Source organism: Pavona decussata, unplaced genomic scaffold (assembly GCF_977016875.1).
Source record: "Pavona decussata unplaced genomic scaffold, jaPavDecu1.1 SCAFFOLD_94, whole genome shotgun sequence".
NCBI classification, from domain to species: Eukaryota; Metazoa; Cnidaria; class Anthozoa; order Scleractinia; family Agariciidae; genus Pavona; species Pavona decussata.
In genome coordinates, this window is record NW_028145511.1 from 2,224,983 (window position 1) to 2,242,500 (window position 17,518).

At 39.8% G+C, this 17,518-nt stretch overlaps 1 protein-coding gene across 1 annotated transcript; it reads left to right on the top strand.

Annotated features, from left to right (window-relative positions):
* Positions 1-41: 41 nt before the first annotated feature.
* Positions 42-5,532, top strand: LOC146473372 (uncharacterized). The gene is made up of 2 exons (XM_085118602.1): positions 42-1,807; positions 2,978-5,532. The coding sequence occupies exons 1-2, from the start codon at positions 244-246 to the stop codon at positions 4,150-4,152; spliced, it is 2,739 nt and encodes a 912-aa protein (XP_084974728.1). The 5' UTR covers positions 42-243; the 3' UTR covers positions 4,153-5,532.
* The last annotated feature ends 11,986 nt before the right edge of the window (positions 5,533-17,518 follow it).

Sequence of the window (17,518 nt, forward strand, 5' to 3'; positions counted from 1 at the left end):
CGCACGATATCATTGGACGAAAGAAATGCTAGCCAATCACAGGAGCTCTTATGAGTGTTAGCCAAGTTGCACCATCAAACAGAAATAGCCTTACCAAAGTAGCTCAAAATAGCTCAAGATGGACACGAGAGAGTATAAAAGAAGAAATCTTTCCTTTTATTTCATTTTCCTGATACTTCCAACAAATCCAGAACATAGGAAGTTATTTGATAACGGTTAAGAAGAGAAAAGGCGCATTTTAATATGGAGGGAAAAAAAGGAAAACGTGGCGCTCGCCTTGGTCGAACTGTTCGTTCTCGCTTAGCACAAACTCGCGGGAAAAGGTCGGAAGGTCTTTTGATACATTCTGCTGTTGACACTTCTTCCATGGAAGGCGATCAAGAAGAAGGAGAGCTTGTCACCTACTCGCTGGGAAAGCAAAATCGCTGGTTGCTTCCTGAGGTGATCAAGAACACTGATGAATTCGAGGGAGACGTTGTCTTGCTTGAACGGTACACGAGTGAAGGCGGCAAAAAGCGTGGTCGTCTAGGCTTATGCTCCGAGTTCAGTTCCAAGAACAGCACCTGTAACTCCAAGAATGATACCATTCAAAAACCCAAACGCAAGAACGCACGGGCCAAAAAATTACCCAAAGACGGAGAAAAGCCAGAGACGAAAACACGATACGAAGTGGAGTACCCGCTTCCCTCGGGATGTTGGTCGAAGAGCGTAAAGAGACCCACAGCTCATCATGGAAAAAGAAAGAAATATTCTTGTACTAGTTCGATGTTTGAAGATGATTTTGATGATCCGAGTGACACTGAATATTCTGAAATCGAAGATGAAGAAGATTTAAGTGACCATTTTGACAGAACTTCGGCCATTGACTTAGGTTTGCTTGTAAATCTGTCATCTCCAGCCACGAGCACTTCACAAAGTGGAAAATCTACGCAGCGAAAAGAATGTGAGTCACTGGTCGCAGGGAACTGTATCTATGTTGAAAGTGAGAGTGAGATGCATGAAGAACATCTTGAGTTCTTGGCTCAAATCAGAGCAGGTTGGTCCCTTTTGGATACCAAAAATCAGATCCAAAATAATGGACAGAAAGGAAAGAAAGGTCGCAGACACCGCAGAATGCAAAATCAAAATAACGAGTCAGCTGAAGAGTCAATACCATCAACTGTCACTTGTTCAATTCCAGTTGAACCTGCACAAGCAGATCCAGATGAAGGTGTTGTCATGACGCTGAGAAGGCAAGATGTTGAACAGGCGACCCTAGCACAACAGTGGGGTGAAATGTACAAGGAGGGGGCTAGCTACCCCAGAACTTTTCTTCTCAAGTTAACAGCACTTCTCTCTATCCCCAACAGCAAGGATTTTTTCCTTGTGTTCAGGGTGTTGGAGGACTGTGCCAATGGAGTGAAGGCACTTGTTAACTTAGTCATTTGTGATGACAAGAGCAATGCTGAAAGCATTCCTAGAGAATTTGCGTCTCAGATCCGAGCCAGAAGTGTAGAACAAGAAATCTGGACTCTGGAAGACATTGCCAATGTAACTGCAATTTGTTTTCGTGGTGAGTTAGTGGAGAGTACAAAAGGTGGAGTGGACTACAGGGAACCAAGAAAGCCAAGGCTTTCGATGGATGTCTTCACCAACCTGTTTGGATGGAAGTCCAAGACTTACTCATTGCAAGGAGTACAACAGGAGATCAAAGAATGTGTTGCTGAGGTGGGAGGTGTTGAAACAACGTCTGCAGTAACAGCTTCACCACACAGCGGTGAGCAACAACTGGAGTGTGAGATATGTTTTAAGGAGATGGAGGATAAAGGTAAGGATTTATTGAATGGAGAACATGTATGTGTGGCTATAGTTTAGTGCTTGCAAATGCAAACACAGATTCAAGTGCAGCCAGACTAGTTGCTTTACATTATTGCATTCTTTTCCTTATCCTGATTCAAAGCTGCTACATTGTTTGTCTTGGGAACATTAATTACCAAATTGTACAAATGAGTACCGTCACAGCTGTCGTTAGCAGCAGGCAGCCATTGTTAACCCTTTAAGCCCTAACAGTGATTAGCATTAAAATTTCTCCTTGTAATAATTATTTCAATGCTTATTCAACTCCTGAGTTCATGAGAATTAAGGATGTGATCACCCAAAGTGAATTTTTTTGATATTTTATTAACATCTTTCCAGTATTTTTATAAGTTAGGTATAGAGACAAGATTGAAGAATTTGTTCTTTCATTTGATATTAGGGGTTAAAGGGTTGAGGTGGGCAATAACAGCAACGATAGCCAGTTACTGGGAGTTTGTAAAAGACTGAATAAACCAGAGATGTCACCAATTAAGAGCCTTCTACTGTTGAATTTCGCTATCTGAAAGTTAGAGTTCTTATCGCCAGCTGAAATTTAAACAGAACAGAAGTAGTCGAGGCTACTTTTTAAGGTTGTACAATCCAGTAGAGCCAGTTGGGTGCATTAATGAGCCTGCTGAGATTTTTTCTTGGCTATGATATATCCCTGAGAAACAAGGGAGTGAGGCTTTCGTTAACATCTAGGCATTTTATTTTTGCAATCTTATCCTTTGTTCTTGTGAGCTGTGACAGTGTTTGTGACCCTGCAAGGGAAACTTAGATACTGAGCAACATTGGGGATCAGGTTTTAGTTATGTCTTTCTTATACCCAGCGACATATCAGCTTAATTAGTCGCTTCAATCAAATGGGCAATTTCCATCATACAATTTGTCGGCCGATTTCTTTCTCTGTTGGTGTAACATGGGGTAAAAATCAGCCTGTAGCACAGCGGCACTACCACAGATTTTTATAAATCTGGCTGATTTTTGTCTACTCACTCATTTTCTTGGTCACATTGGGCCAAATCCACTTAATTCATCAGCACATCTAAATTAACCTTTATTGAGCTGTTTTATCAGAAGGTGCTTGGCAGTCACCAGCTGTGTTTGTGTATAACTTAAAGAAGTTAACTGTTTGTTTCAGATGTTGGAGTCAATAATTGCTTTATATCCATGAATGCATGTGGCCACAAGTTCTGTGATGACTGCTGGAGAGGACACTTGAAGACCCAGATTGAGCTCGGCCACACAGATCTGAGGTGCCCTGGTCATGAGTGTTCAACAGTAGTTGATGATGTCACACTGATGTCTCTCCTACCATCATGGTATGGCAGACATGTCAGCAAGAGGTTGAACACTTTTCTGGAAATCAACCCTGAGTGGAAATGGTGCCCAGCAGACCAGTGCAAGTTGGTTGTCAAGGCAACCATACCACAGGGTCCTTCAGTGGCTTGTGATGAGCATGTCGGCAGTGCCCATCCAGTTCCAGTAGTGTGCGTCTGTGGCACCATGTGGTGCTTCAAGTGCCAGGAAGACGCTCATTGGCCAGCAACATGCGAACAGGCCCAGGTCTTCAGGCAGAAGAATGCCTCTTATGCACGTTTGGTGACCAGGACTGAAAAGAAAAAAGGACTGATTGCAAGTGTTAACGTGAAGCATTGTCCTTTCTGCTACTATCCTGTAGAAAAGGGGATGGGCTGTGATCACATGAGATGCATCTTGTGCTTCAAGGAGTTCTGTTGGGTATGTCTTGAGAAGTGGTCATATTTCCATAGGTGCCGCAAACTTGCCGTGAACCTGCGCAAAGTAAAATTGCCGACCAACCTGGTCCACATCATGTCATATGAGCATGTTGCAGTTACAAGCCGAGTGGCCAGAACGTCATTTCTTATCTGCAAGATTCACAGGAGGCTTGACAAGATAGGTAAAGAACTCAAACTGTATTCAAGTTGTTTCCCTTTTAAACCAGAACAGAAACAAGCAAGTAATGCAGAGAAGCAATTGAACTTGCTCTGTGAGAACAATGCAACCTACTGTTTAAAAGAAGTCTTCAATTTCAAGTTCCAAGCTCTTCTAGTTCTAGAAGGTTCTGCCATCAGGCTGGCCTATTCAAAGGACGTGCCTTGCAGCAAGAGGCTTGCTGAAGAATTTAGTAGGCTGTCATTTATCGTTCAAAGAATGGATGAGATCCTGAAAGATTTGAATCACTGCCTCAAGGACAAAGACAGTTTGTGCAAGCTTAATCAGTTTGTTAAATTTGGTATGAAGTGTATTCTTTTTATTGGCAGACATACCAAGCAGTCCACTCTGACAAATTAATTAAATAATAATTTGTAACCCTTTAGGGGGTATTGTCGCACTAAGATATTTTGCTATGTTTGTTCATGACTGCCCAGATGCTTCACAAATTACCTATGTACAAACATTAATTTGCCCTTAGATAACCTGGTTTTAACAAAAAAGTTGATATAAAGGTAATTTGGCCACTGTAAAAAAGATTATTTTGAAGGCTGACATTTTGTGCATCAGCCCTTTGCTAGATTCAAGTGCTGCTTGCTGCACTAGAATCTCTTTGCAGAAGCCAAGTTACCTTAAGTTAGTTTCCAACACTTTTGGTAAAACCAAAAATTTATTACAGTCAATTCACATCACGCCTGACCGGCATTAATTTTTTTTGAAATTTGAACGGAGTTTTGAAATTTGCATGTCAGTTTTGAACATCGCCAACAAGAGTTTCAGAGTTCCCCTAGAAATTTCCCTAGTTTATTGACGGTATAAAGCTATGACTTTTTCTTTACATTACAGCATTGAGTACTTCAATACCTGTTAATGCGTCTTTTTCGGAAAGATTTCCAGAGAAATGTTCAACATGCCAATCACATGTCGGACATTACCAAGAGAAATTCGAATGTTCATTTCATTTTCAGAAGTACAGGTCAGGCGTTTCGTGAATTGACTGTAAGTTGCCCTTAGACCACCTAGAAGAAAATATCAACTGACTTCTCAAAGAGCAAACCATACTCAATGTTAAATTGCATGTTGTCCTAATTGTTATCATATATTTGTTATGTTACTAGTTGGGAGAGTTTGTTTTCAGAGCAAGAAAATTTATTTTTGGTGATCATTTCCTTAATTCTCATGTCTTTTAAATTTAGCTTATTGGTGATTTGTACATTTAGGGAGGAATTAGAAAAATATCAGCCAAATTTTGTCAATGTGCGATGCTTTTCCATCCTCGCCATCAGCATCCAAAGATGATATTAACTAGAGAAAATAAATTGTTTCCTGATCCTTAAGCGTTACAAGCTTCTGATTCCTTTGCAGAATCTTTTTGAAGTAAATGAGAGGTTAATTAATGTCACATGACTTAAGATAGCACAGTAGTTTCTAACAAAGCTGGAGCATTATTATTATTATGTTCTTGGGGTTACAAATATTTTTGTTGTCACTGCTCAAAATTTTGTGACATTACCTCTTGAAATTTTTGAAGAAGTAAGTGTAAATAATGTGAACAAAATTCTTAAATTGTGGCTCTCTACAATTCTTTTGGTCATGTAATGCACACTGTGGGTGTAACATTTTGTATTGATTTTCTTTTCTTACCGTTAATTTAGTTACAAACTATGGTATATTAATTAGGAAATAGAGAACTTAATAAAGATTTTCTAGGGCCAACAGCAACTAGAAGATTAAAAGAAATAGTTCCCTTTTGGTTTATTCTGACACTGTTGCATCTGTAATGAAAGCCAGTGAACACCAAGAGTCTCACAGCGCTTGGCAAGAAACAAAAACATGCAAACTAAAGAACATTCAACTATGGTTGCTGTCTGTAGCTCACACATGTCTGTTTAAGTTCACTAATATATCATTATTATTGATATTCTAAGTAAATGTTCACAAAAACATTTGAAATGTTGAAAGAAATGCGATGTTATGCCCCCCTCCTATATGAGACTTGATTTACCACCCCTCAAACTTTTCGATTTTTTTTTCTTTGTACGCTAAGGGTCCAGTTGATATCTTACAACAAGCAATGCACTGAGAGCTGTACATTAAGCTATAGTTTAGGGGGGTACCCAGTATGTACAACGAATGAGAAAATTTTCGATGTTTTTCTTCTTTCATTTTGGACTTTTTTCACTCTAATATGTGACCTCCTCCATCTCTGTTGGTGTGATTTATAGCACACCCCAGAAAATACCTTTTAAATGGTATATCACATGTGGTCTCCCAGTTCATAGTTAGCGATTTAGAAAAATTTGCCATTTCCCTCGGACGGGAAAGGGTTAACAAATGTCAATTACAAAAATGCATTTTTCACATCATCGATAAGACTTTAGAATATAGTTACCGGGTGGTTACTGTATTTGTCTCATGAAATCCAAACGTGCAAGATGTTGCTGCATGTGTAGGCAAAGCTGATAAATTTTAATAATTTGATTATAAACCGCACTGTGATCGGTCACGACACATGCACCTTTTATCAAGTGCGCGAATCATGGGATATTTTATCAAGGAAACAGTAAACTTGTTCCTTGTGCATTGCCAAATTATATATTAAGCATCTTAACAGTTTGAAAACCACTAAGAAGCGAGTCTTTTAGTAAAATTCCTGTGTGCTTGAAACTCAACAATGCACTTGGTCACATTTGCTACTATTATTTTCTTTTCTATTTTACATGCTCAGAGTTTTGACAATCAACTTGTCTCTGTTTGCATGAATATTACTTTCTGGTGCAATCAATTCTTATTGGGAGGTGGAAAGATTCAAATTTAATTAATTGGTTAAAAAAATGAAGGAGATATGTCTTGTTACAAATTTATGCATGCATAGTTTTCAGAAAATCAGAAACAACTCAATGACAGAATTTGACTTCGGTGCTATATTCAAACAAACCCTCACTGCCATGTGTTCATGGCCCTCAATGTCAGGTAGAGAAGCTCTTCCTTCACCCTTTGTGTCATTCCCCTGGACACTTCTAGAATCTAGGAGCAGGGAATCACTGCAAATCGCTCAACATGAGTCTAGCAGTTTCTGGAAGTGGGGATATACCAGAGCCAGTATGAAAATTGTTAACAGACAAGCCAATACCGGTGGTGCTGGAAAGAGACATGCACATGTGTGGGGAGCCAAATGAGGTGGACAACAGCACCAAATAATCAATAACCAATCGCTCAAACCAATAGCTTCTCTTGGCACAAAATAGTTTTATTTTTAGCAAATTCCATTGCCTTATTGATGTTGATATTAATAATAATATGCATCAGTAAATTTCAACAGAGCCCATGTCTTCGAGGGCCAACCGCTCAGGGTATTGACATTTAGTAAAATTGACAAGTCCCCCACAGTGTGGAAAAAAAAAATATTCAAATGCCCTGTGGTACAGTAAAAAAAGAATAAAATAAAAATTATTCTAGTTATCTTATCCCCAAATGAGCTCTAAAACACAAGGTGTCAAGTTCCCAAGGGATTCCAAAATGGATGGGATAAAAGAGGGACAGCTGGGGGAGGGGGAGAGGTTGACACCACCTGATTTTACTGATGCATACTCTTCAAATAAAATAGTTATTTAATGGACACAACAATTACTACAAGTTGCTTTCTTCCTACAGCTGACAGATTTCATGTCATCCATGTGAACAAAATAATGTAGACACACATGGGCAGGTCTTGAGGAGGATTCCCTCAACATTTAACTCAGAAACTTCAAAAACCAGATCACAAAAGTGATGTGAAGTGTACTCTAATTTTAAAATAATCAGGTAACTGACATTTTCAAGGCTGGTCTCTAAATCTTTGCTTCCTCAGCCATGGTCAGATTTTTTAAATTAAAAATACAACTCATTAATACTGTTTTGTTATCAGATAGTTAATTTTGTTAGACTACAAGAAGTCTCTCTCTCATGGATAGTTGAATGAGCAAAAAATGTAAGCGAGCCAAAAAATTCTGCATGGGAGACAATGATATATGTTTGGTGCTTTCCCTTGTTGACACCTATTCGATTATCCTTGAATTGGATGCGACTACTCTTCGACTTTTATCTTTAATTTTCTGCCCACAAATTCTGCAAAGAGCCTCAAGTTTTTCCAGGTGAACTTCCATGCCAAGATAAACAACCCTATATAAAGAAAACAACAAATTAAAGGCTATTCTCCTCAGCGAAAAAATGAAAACAGGTCAAAATCACACAAGTCTATCTTGTTACTCTCGAGTGTAATGAAACAGCAGTTTGGATACAATTCCACTGCCTTGGCTTCTACAAAAGTCTACCAGAAATCTAGCTTATCTACCACGTGGACACTTCGCATAACGAAAGTTTATCTACATAACAACCGGCAAAAAATAATGCAAGCTTCGTGAAAAATACGTGAATACAGGAAAAAAACAAAAATTGTTCACCTACCTTGAAACCACGACACAAAATGGCCCTACATCGCTTCGTCTCTTACTCGAAAGTTCACTATAAACGCATCTATAAACACTATGGTCCCATCCAAAATGGCTGCTCGATACTTCTCGCAATGTTTCGTAACTAAAAGTCCCGGATGACCGCTCATACGTAGCTACAGGCAACGGATTTTAACATTGCCCGGGCTCTTTGAAAACCGGCCGCCATTTTCTTCAGAACAATGGATTCGTGACGTCACGACTGTCCTAAAAGATTGGGATAATCCGGACTGGTTAAATGCGAATTATCTAGATGGCAGACGAAATGACATGAACTGTCAGTCGCGACGCGAAATTTACATTCTTTCATATTCAAGAATCTGTGACTGACTCAATAAAAAACTTCCCACTCAGTTTGTAGAATTAACACACCCAATGGATCCAAAATCATACAGTTGCCTCCCGATAACTCGAACTCTCGCTAACTCGAACCTCTCGGAAACTCGAAGTAAATTTCATTTCCTTTAAGGCCATTTCCTGAATAATTTTACCCTCGATACTCGAACTTCCGATAACTCGAGGCTTTTTCTAATTCCTCTTAAGGTTGAGTTGTCGGGAGTCGACTGCATGTTTCTGTTTCTGCCCAAGCAAAATCACAAAGTTTATACCAGGGAACTGCCCATATAGCAACACACGAGAAGTTGTATATGTGAATTTCTATGTAAAAAGTTTTCATACCCTTATCGTTCAGGACAAATCAATGGATATGTTTCTTGTTACTTCGGTGTACACAAACGAATGCGACAATTTTGGCAAAGGTCACTGTAAAGCACGCTTTCAGTTCCATCGGAAGGTAAAAGTACTCTTCATACTTTTTCGTTCCTAAAGTTAAGAGTTATTCCAAGAGCAAATTCCTGGCGCGGCGAAACTTTAAAAGAAACTTGTATTTGTTCCCTGCAGTCTGATTGAAAATGTCTTGCGGGCATGATTGCCTTTACCTTCCGACTGGGACGGAGACTAAAGTTTTCGATATTAAAGGAGAACATATGAATCTTGTGAAAGAAGTAAATTTGTAAATGCCTACACTTTAAGTATGTTAATTACTCGCTGAGTAAGTACCACTGAACCAAGTACCCTAAAGAATGAGCCAAAAAATCACAGTAAGCCGCGCGTTGAAGCAGGCGTCATAAAGTCTTTATTACATCACTATAACTGCACTGATTGCCCTGCAGATCATTTTAAGGAGCAGCCATGTCATGATATCGACAAGACAGACGCGTGTTTAGAACCGGCTTTTCAAGCCAAGCACAGTTCAGATCGTACAAGGTTTCAAACGCGTTGCTGCTGCACGTAGAAAGTTTCAAGTTCAGTTTTTTTATTAGCCGCTTTCGTCTTCTAGTTTCCCTCACTTGAAGTGGCCATTTTTTGCTTGAGTTTCAAGCTTTACCTCAAATTAATCACTAAAGTTGTTCCCTACACTAATTTACGCGTCCAAAAGTTACTGAAACATTCAAGAACTATTTTATCTCCGTCTTTCTCACATAATAATGCTGTGACTCGATAAAACCGAGATTTTGGTTTCACTTTATCGCCTTTCGTGTGCTGCACTCCTCGTTTGGCATACTCATCAGTTTTACTTGTACTTGGTTATATTAAGCGGCATAAAATATGACGATGGCTCAATCCCGGGCACAATAAACAGTTACTATAATGACACTACACCATGTAACTTCTGCTACTAAGACAACACAACGATAGGAAAGTTAAGCGAGTCATCAAAAGAATTAGATTCTGGGAACTGAAATTGTAAAACCTACCTAACTGAAATTTATTTAAAGTGCAAATTATTTTTGTTGGCTGACAAATAGGAAAAGTAATTGAGATGAACTGAGCCAAATAACCGCCCGTGAAACAGGGAATTTCCCACCAAGTACAGCACAGCAAGCTTTAACCGATCTTAACTATATATACGAAAAGAGTCCATAGTCTTAGAACACACTCAACCAAGGTCCAAAGCCAGGTAGGCTGTGACTGACTCAGAGGCTGTTATTCGCCACATACTAAAGCACGGCAGAAAGTTTGAAATGCCGAGCAATAGTGAATAAACGTGAATAGGAACTCGCCATTTTTTACTAGGTAAAATATAACGATCTTTTGTTAGGAAATATTAAACAAAATTATGCACTATATGACAATTATTCCACGAGCCGCATTGGATATGAAGTGATAAAATAACCAACGAGCGCGTAGCGCGAGTTGGTTATAATCACTTCATATCCAACAAGGGCGAATGGAATAATTGTTTTAGTAAATTCTCAACCCGGTTATTCTTGTTGAACAGTAAGCTTTTTCAACTTTTTTTAAAAAATTTATTAACGATGCGGACATTCCAGTTTGAACTATACTAAGCGATAGTATGAAAAGGCGCGAAAAATCAGTGAACCGGTGTGCACCCTAGGCCTGTAAGTTGAATGAAACAAGTGAAGAGAGCAAGCGAGAGAAAAAGTTTTCGTAAATGATTAATCCTGGCTCAATCTCCTGTAAAGCATTATTTATCGTGGAATATTATGTCAAGCGATGTTGGTTAACGAAAGGATTCAGGACTATTGCAGACCAGAACATTTCATTTGTTATACAAGTTTTAAATCGAGCGCAAGTTTAGTCTGGCCGGCGATCGATCTCGCGGTTCATCAAGATTGAAAATTAACTGTGTTGAAATGTAGGTGAGCTCAGAACCGATGAATTTCTCTGATATGATGGGCAAAATGACTTGTTGATTGCTGCACGGATGACCACGGATGGAGAGAGAGAGGGAGACTGATCTTCAAACATAATTTCGCTGAACCGTAGGTAGTGTTGTTTACTTTCGCAAAAATTTGTACATGGTCTTTTGTACATGTTTTACGTCGATTTTTGTGCTTCTTATAGGGTTTTCTTTTTCGCTTTATCGGGTAAATTATTTTGTATTTAGTGAGTAAAAGTCATCTTTTGTAAACATTTCTCGCGGCGAGCGACCGTCGTGAGCAAAATTTTAAATGCAAAGCTCGTTCATTTTTCATATGACGTAAAAATCCGACTATTGGCTCATAGTCGGATTTTTGTAGCCAATGAGAAAGCTAGAAATGCAATAGTAGTCCAGTCATCTTGTGGTTTGAAGTCAAACTAATTGCAACAGAATTTCTGTCACTGCCAAATGATAGATAGTAGTCAACTTACAAACATACTAAAAGTTCCCCAAAATTCGTGTGGTGGAACATGCTACATTTAAGCATTGTAATATTTGGAGCATGTACCACAGGGTACCCACGTCGCGGAAGATATTTTTTATTAATAAGTTAACTTTAATTACAAGAAAGGATAAAATTTTGTTACTAGCTAACGCAAATGTGTTTTTTCTATTACTTGCATAGCACGTTTGGTGAATTTGATGAAGACTGTGCAACATTTCAAGCATCTAGTGATGCTTGGCATAACAGGCACAGGGTGTGTTTCATAATTCAACAGGTCAAAAAAAAAAACAATCTCATAATATATATCATTTTCTTGGCTTATCTGGTAACCTCTACATTATTATCTAGTTAAACTGATCAAACTGGATATTTGGGGGGATTCCGGTTGGAATGGGAATAGTGGGGGGGGGGGGGGGGCTAATCTACCCGTTTGTCACATATTCAGGAGGGATATTGATGTCATTTTCATTCATCGTTAATGGTGAGGTCTGGTGAGGCGGAAGTCGTGCAACTCTGTCTTCTACAAGTACCACGTGCAGCCGAGCAATCCAGTCTATGTTTTCTGCACCTAATAATCTCTAACAAAGACGCGTGAGCTGTTGGTAGGTCAGTTCTTACGGGTAGGAGACTTCCATCTACTAGTTTCCAACCCCAGTTTGTTGCTTCAGCGCAACTCCTCTCTACTGCTGTACCTGGTGGTAAACCCTGAGGCTGTGGTAGACCGCGGCTGCAGAAGTCGGAGGGAGACATTCGGGATGTACAAACGAGGACCCTGTTGTGATCGTCTGGCAGAATCTCGAATATCGTAATGAATCCAGACTTTCGTCAGACCAGCTGTTGTATAGACAAACAAGGGCTTTCTCTCCAACTGCAATAATATCAATCTTTGTGAAATCTTCATTGTTAAAAACCTCATCTTGCTCCTGAAATTCTGAATCCTTCATAATCTTCTTAAGTGCCAAACCTTTGCCAATGCCATGTATTCATGACGTTGTACCACACATCCCAGAACTGTGTGAACAAAAATATTTCCGCAAGTTTCTGGTCAGTCAGTCTCTTTCATCTGTCTCTAAATCTATCGCTTCGTTGACCTTTGCTTTGGCTGAGGAATGAAAAACAGATCACGAGCGCTTATATCAGCATGATACAAAGCAAAACTACAAGGTCTGTGTCATCTCCTACTGAACGGCCATTTGGACTATCATCAGCTCTGCATCTCCTGGGGCGTGGATAATATTACATCCCGAAAGTTGCAGTTTCTCCCCAAGTAGTTTTATGAGCCGTTGCTTGTTGGCGGTATTACTTAGAAACACGTCCTTCTTCAGGTTGAAAACCATGTCGCTTTCAAAGTTCACTGATGGACCAGAGACACCGGATCTTCTTTGATGCACGCAGTCTTTTTGTGGAAGGCCCCTCTTCATGTCCATCAAATACTACCGTAGCCTGGGTGTACCTTTGGGTCACATGTTGTACATAGAGCGAGAGAATTTCCGTGTAGGTAAGGCCCCGTGGCCAGGGAATGCGATGGAGGAGAGCGCCGCCATCAAGAACATAGTGAACCTTTCCTGTAGACTTGGTTTTTTACTCATTCTTCATTCGAGTCCAGACAGCGTCAGCCAGGAGGGGCTTATCATCCTTACATGATAGGAGCGAGGAATCAAATAATGTTGGTGGATGACTGCATTTCTCAACCTGAGAACGATTGGGGATTGTCATACTGTCCTCCAGTTGCTACAACACACAATCTCTGAAACAGCAACTGTGGATCCACCTGGATGTTGCCTTCTCTTAACCTCACAGCCGTCTTGAACGCAAGGGTAACTACTTGGTCTTTCTTACAAAATGAGTCGTCGTGTGCATTTTTGCCAACCATAGAACTTAACACCTTGTCTCCTACTTCCTCGACTAATCGACATTGACTTCCTCAACAGCAAGGACACCTGTTTCAATGCAGCGCAGCGCATGGTCCTGGGAAAATAGATCTCTCTGGGTAAGGTAATCAATTAGATCAAGGGTGTCATTATAATCGCGCAACTATCTTGCCTCTGTGGCGTCCCTATGCTGTTCACTAGTGTGATACTTGTGATTTGAAAAGTGAGAATATCAGTCTGATTTGTACTGATTGTGGAAACATAAATACAAATATAATACTATACACAAGGTGAATACTTAACACCAGTAAGGATCTGCATGGCGTCGTTGCCTTCTGCACAAGCAGGCATTGACATTAACCAAAGAAGCGGCTGCATCTCAGACAATCCTTTACCTCGAGTTAAACCATCGCTCGTCTTAACGCTGGGCGTTAGAACTTGTTAAATCATCAAATCGGTGGAAAGCTTCGCCCAAAAGCGACCCCTTCTCCGTACACAATGAAGTCCATTCTGAAAGTTCTTGTACATGTTTGGGTGAGTGTTTTGAAGCTCAATGATCATTTTTAGGTAGATATAGGCCGATTTAGCATAAAGTCGGTGACCAGCAGCGGCAAAGTAAGGAAGCAGGCCATAAACCTATTGGAGGTTCAGACTCCAATTTCCGTGCATTCGGCTTTTATGATTATTCAGTCCACAGAACAGCACTCCGTTGACTCTTCATTGAACTTTGCACGTGTTTAGGCTTTTCCCAAATTCTTTGGACCACCTCTGTAGAATAAACTTCCTCTGCTGCGAATTTGCCTTTTTCAAGTCGTCTTAGTATGGTTTTCGCTACCTCAATATCTTCTTCAACACTTTCGTTTCTGGATTCCGCTTGGACGTGATCAAGTTGTATCTGTGAAGGAGTGTCGTTCTGCGGGATACTGCTGCCGATTTGACTAGTTGGCTCCCGAGCTCAGTTTACTAGCAGTCTCTGTGGGGTCAGTACAAGACGCCAGGGAGGTACGTACAGTCTCTGTTGGATCCGCATGCTAGGCGAGCGATAGTTGTTCTTTCGTTCTGATCAATATTACGGCTTCCTGTGTTTTTGGACCTAATGAAATCAAGCCGGCATTTTTTATGAACGCATCGGCCAGTTTTCACCTAGATTGTGCACTGGTCGAGTGTCTGGCTTATGCTATTAACGTTACTGACCCGTTACTGTAACCCTTTTCCGTCAAAGTGACCGTGAGATCTCCATTGTCTACGGACTCGCAGCAAGAGCAGCAATCCGTGATGCATTGTAGTTGCGTACGTCTTCGTAAAACAAATTCCCTTGGAAGAAATCATATTAATATTTCAATAACTAATTCTGTTTGTAAATTATCAAGCGTTAGTGTATTTAGCTGCAGTACGATTTGAAGAAAAAGGCTGAAAATAGTGAAAGAAATCGAATTGCCAAACTGTTTAAACTTGTTGTTTCTTGCCTTGTTTGAACATTTTGAAAGAGGTGAAACGTCCACAATGACATGTCCTTCCCTTTAATCTATTTGTCGCAGTCTTTTATGCATTAAGAAGACTTTTTTATAGCAATTAAGAACGACTATTTGTAGTTCTTTCATAGACAATAAAAATGTTTTGGAACAAGACTTTGTTGAATAGCTTTAATCTCTCTTCAGTTTGTCGAGCACGTCTTCTTACATCGCCGAATCGGGCGCCTTTGAGTAAAAAAAGGCTTCCAAACTTTAACCGTAATTTTGCCCTCTATCTCATAGACATGTAATTGCATGATTCCTCGTAAAATTAAGGATTACTATCACTTGTATTTTCAGAAGTTGCATAAATTAACCTCGTCGCTTCTGAAAACACGCGTGATATTAATCGTCATAGATTTTTCTCGGCCACATTCGTTTACATATACAAATTAACCTAAATATGCGTGATACTGAAATACAATGTACAACATAAATCAGACGTTTCTCACAGCACCACCCTGCTATAAATAAAATAAGTAGATATTGCAGAGAAACCATAAACTTCCAGTAATAAAAATAAAAGTCCGTGAGTACAGAACTTACAGACAGTGCAGCGAAACTAACTAGATACTGCATGTTATTTGGAGTCTGGAACCACTTAAATCGTATGTTTCAATCTAATTATTTTATTTTCATCTGTTAATAACATTTTTGTACATTATGTACATTATTGTAGTTCAAGATGGCTTAGAACCACCCAAAACAACTTTATTTTGCGTGTTTCGATTTATTATTACTTTCCGCGACGTGGGTACCCTGTGGTACATGCTCCAAATTTTCAATGCTCAATCTAAGCATGTTCCACCACACGAATTTTGGGGAACTTTTATTATGTTGGTAAGTTGACCACTATCTATCATTTGGCAGTGACAGAAATTCTGTTGCAATTAGTTTGACTTCGACCATAAAAATTTCATTAGATGACTGGACTAATAGTCTGAGCTGAGAATTTACTACGTAAATAAACGTCCATAATATTGTCGGCCGTCCATGTGGTTTGATGGTGGTCCCGCCTATTTATTTGTCTTTCTTTCTTCTTTAAATTAAGTTTAAGAACAGCCGAGCATACGTCAATGCTTTGTAATAGGAATCCATCTTGAGTTTTTATTTGTAGATGGATTCCTGGATGGAATCCTGGATCCGCCCCTGGCCGTTCGTACATTTGTTGATGTTTTTCCCACCCATTCTTAATCATTTTTAGTTTGGAGGTATAAAAATCTAGGATATTCCTCAGTTTTAGCTGCAAGCGAAAATATTTGATGAATTACATTAATTGTATTTATACCATGCCATAAAAGAAAAAACAGCCAATCAGAATGTAGAAAGTCTGTTGTATATTCGTTTTTATTATATGGCCAGGTAGTCTTGAGGTAAATCCGCGCGTTCTGATTGGCTCTTTCTTGGTCGGGATTTTACGATACGGACCGTTTCCATGGAAATGGTCTTAAGCCGTGTATTTTTATGACAAGCGGCAAATTTGAAAGTTTGCAGCTAAAACTGCGAAAAGAAAACCTGAAAATACTTTCATTCTTCGCAAAGAAACTACCCAAAAGACTGAATCCAACATGGACGAAGAAGAATATCATTTACAAAGCAAATTTTACTATCCCGAAGATCTAGAAACCTCTGAAGCAGGCATCTGCGAAAGCCGAGGAAGCCATTGAGGATTTTATAAACAAACAGAAAAGTGAAAACACAAAAGGAAGAAGTCTACTGATATGAATACTCTACTCCGTTTTATTGAAGCTAACGGCTTGAATAGTCAAACAATTGAAAGCCTACCTTCGTCCGAGCTTGATCACTTTTTGTCAACTTCTTTTTTTTTCATGAACGTACGCAGGAAAAATGGTGAATACGAGCCAGCAACATTTTCCAGTTTTCAGCGCAACATGTACAGCGATACTTCTCTGAGAAGAAATATCCATTCAACATACTCAAGGATAATGAGTTCAAAAATCGAGAAGAGTTCTAGCTGCGAAGCACAAGTCACTAGTTCGCGAGCACGACAGAAGAAACGAGCTGCAAGCCGCTCGGGCGATTGACGAAAACGAAGAAGATGCTCTTTTTGAGGCAGGAGAATTCGGCGACTCCAATCCAGTTGCACTCCAAAGAACTGTGTGGTGGTTTTTATCCCTACACTTGGGTTTCCGAGCCAGAGATGAGAGCGAGGAGGACAATTGACTTAATGCTGCTTCTTTTAAAGTTGAAAATGGTTTTCACAGCAACCTTTTCTTGATCCGTACTTTGTGATGCGCTAGTAAATTTTCTGGGATCGAAGAAACCCTTTTGTGAGTTTCAAAAACAAACCGCAGCTGTTAAGATTTTCGTCAAATTCCGCTACAAATCGTTCTTGAAGTCTTTTCTATAAACATGTAAACGTTCAGTAAATTTGTTTTCATGTTATCCTCGTGGTACCGTAGCTTGTTCTTTTTGGGTTGCTCGCGTCATCAAAAACACGTCACGACCGAAACCCTTTGAATTCAAGTGACCGGAAGTGCGTTTTTTAAAATAAACAAGTTTGCTCCGAGGGCCATATAATAAACTACTTACTAACCTAGCTTGCTGGAGCCGTAATGGGGAATATTGGCCCTCGGTCGTTTTTGTACGGACCTCGCTGCGCTCGGTCCGTACTGTTACGACCTCGGGCCAATATTCCCCAGTAAGGCCCTCGCGCTCGGTTA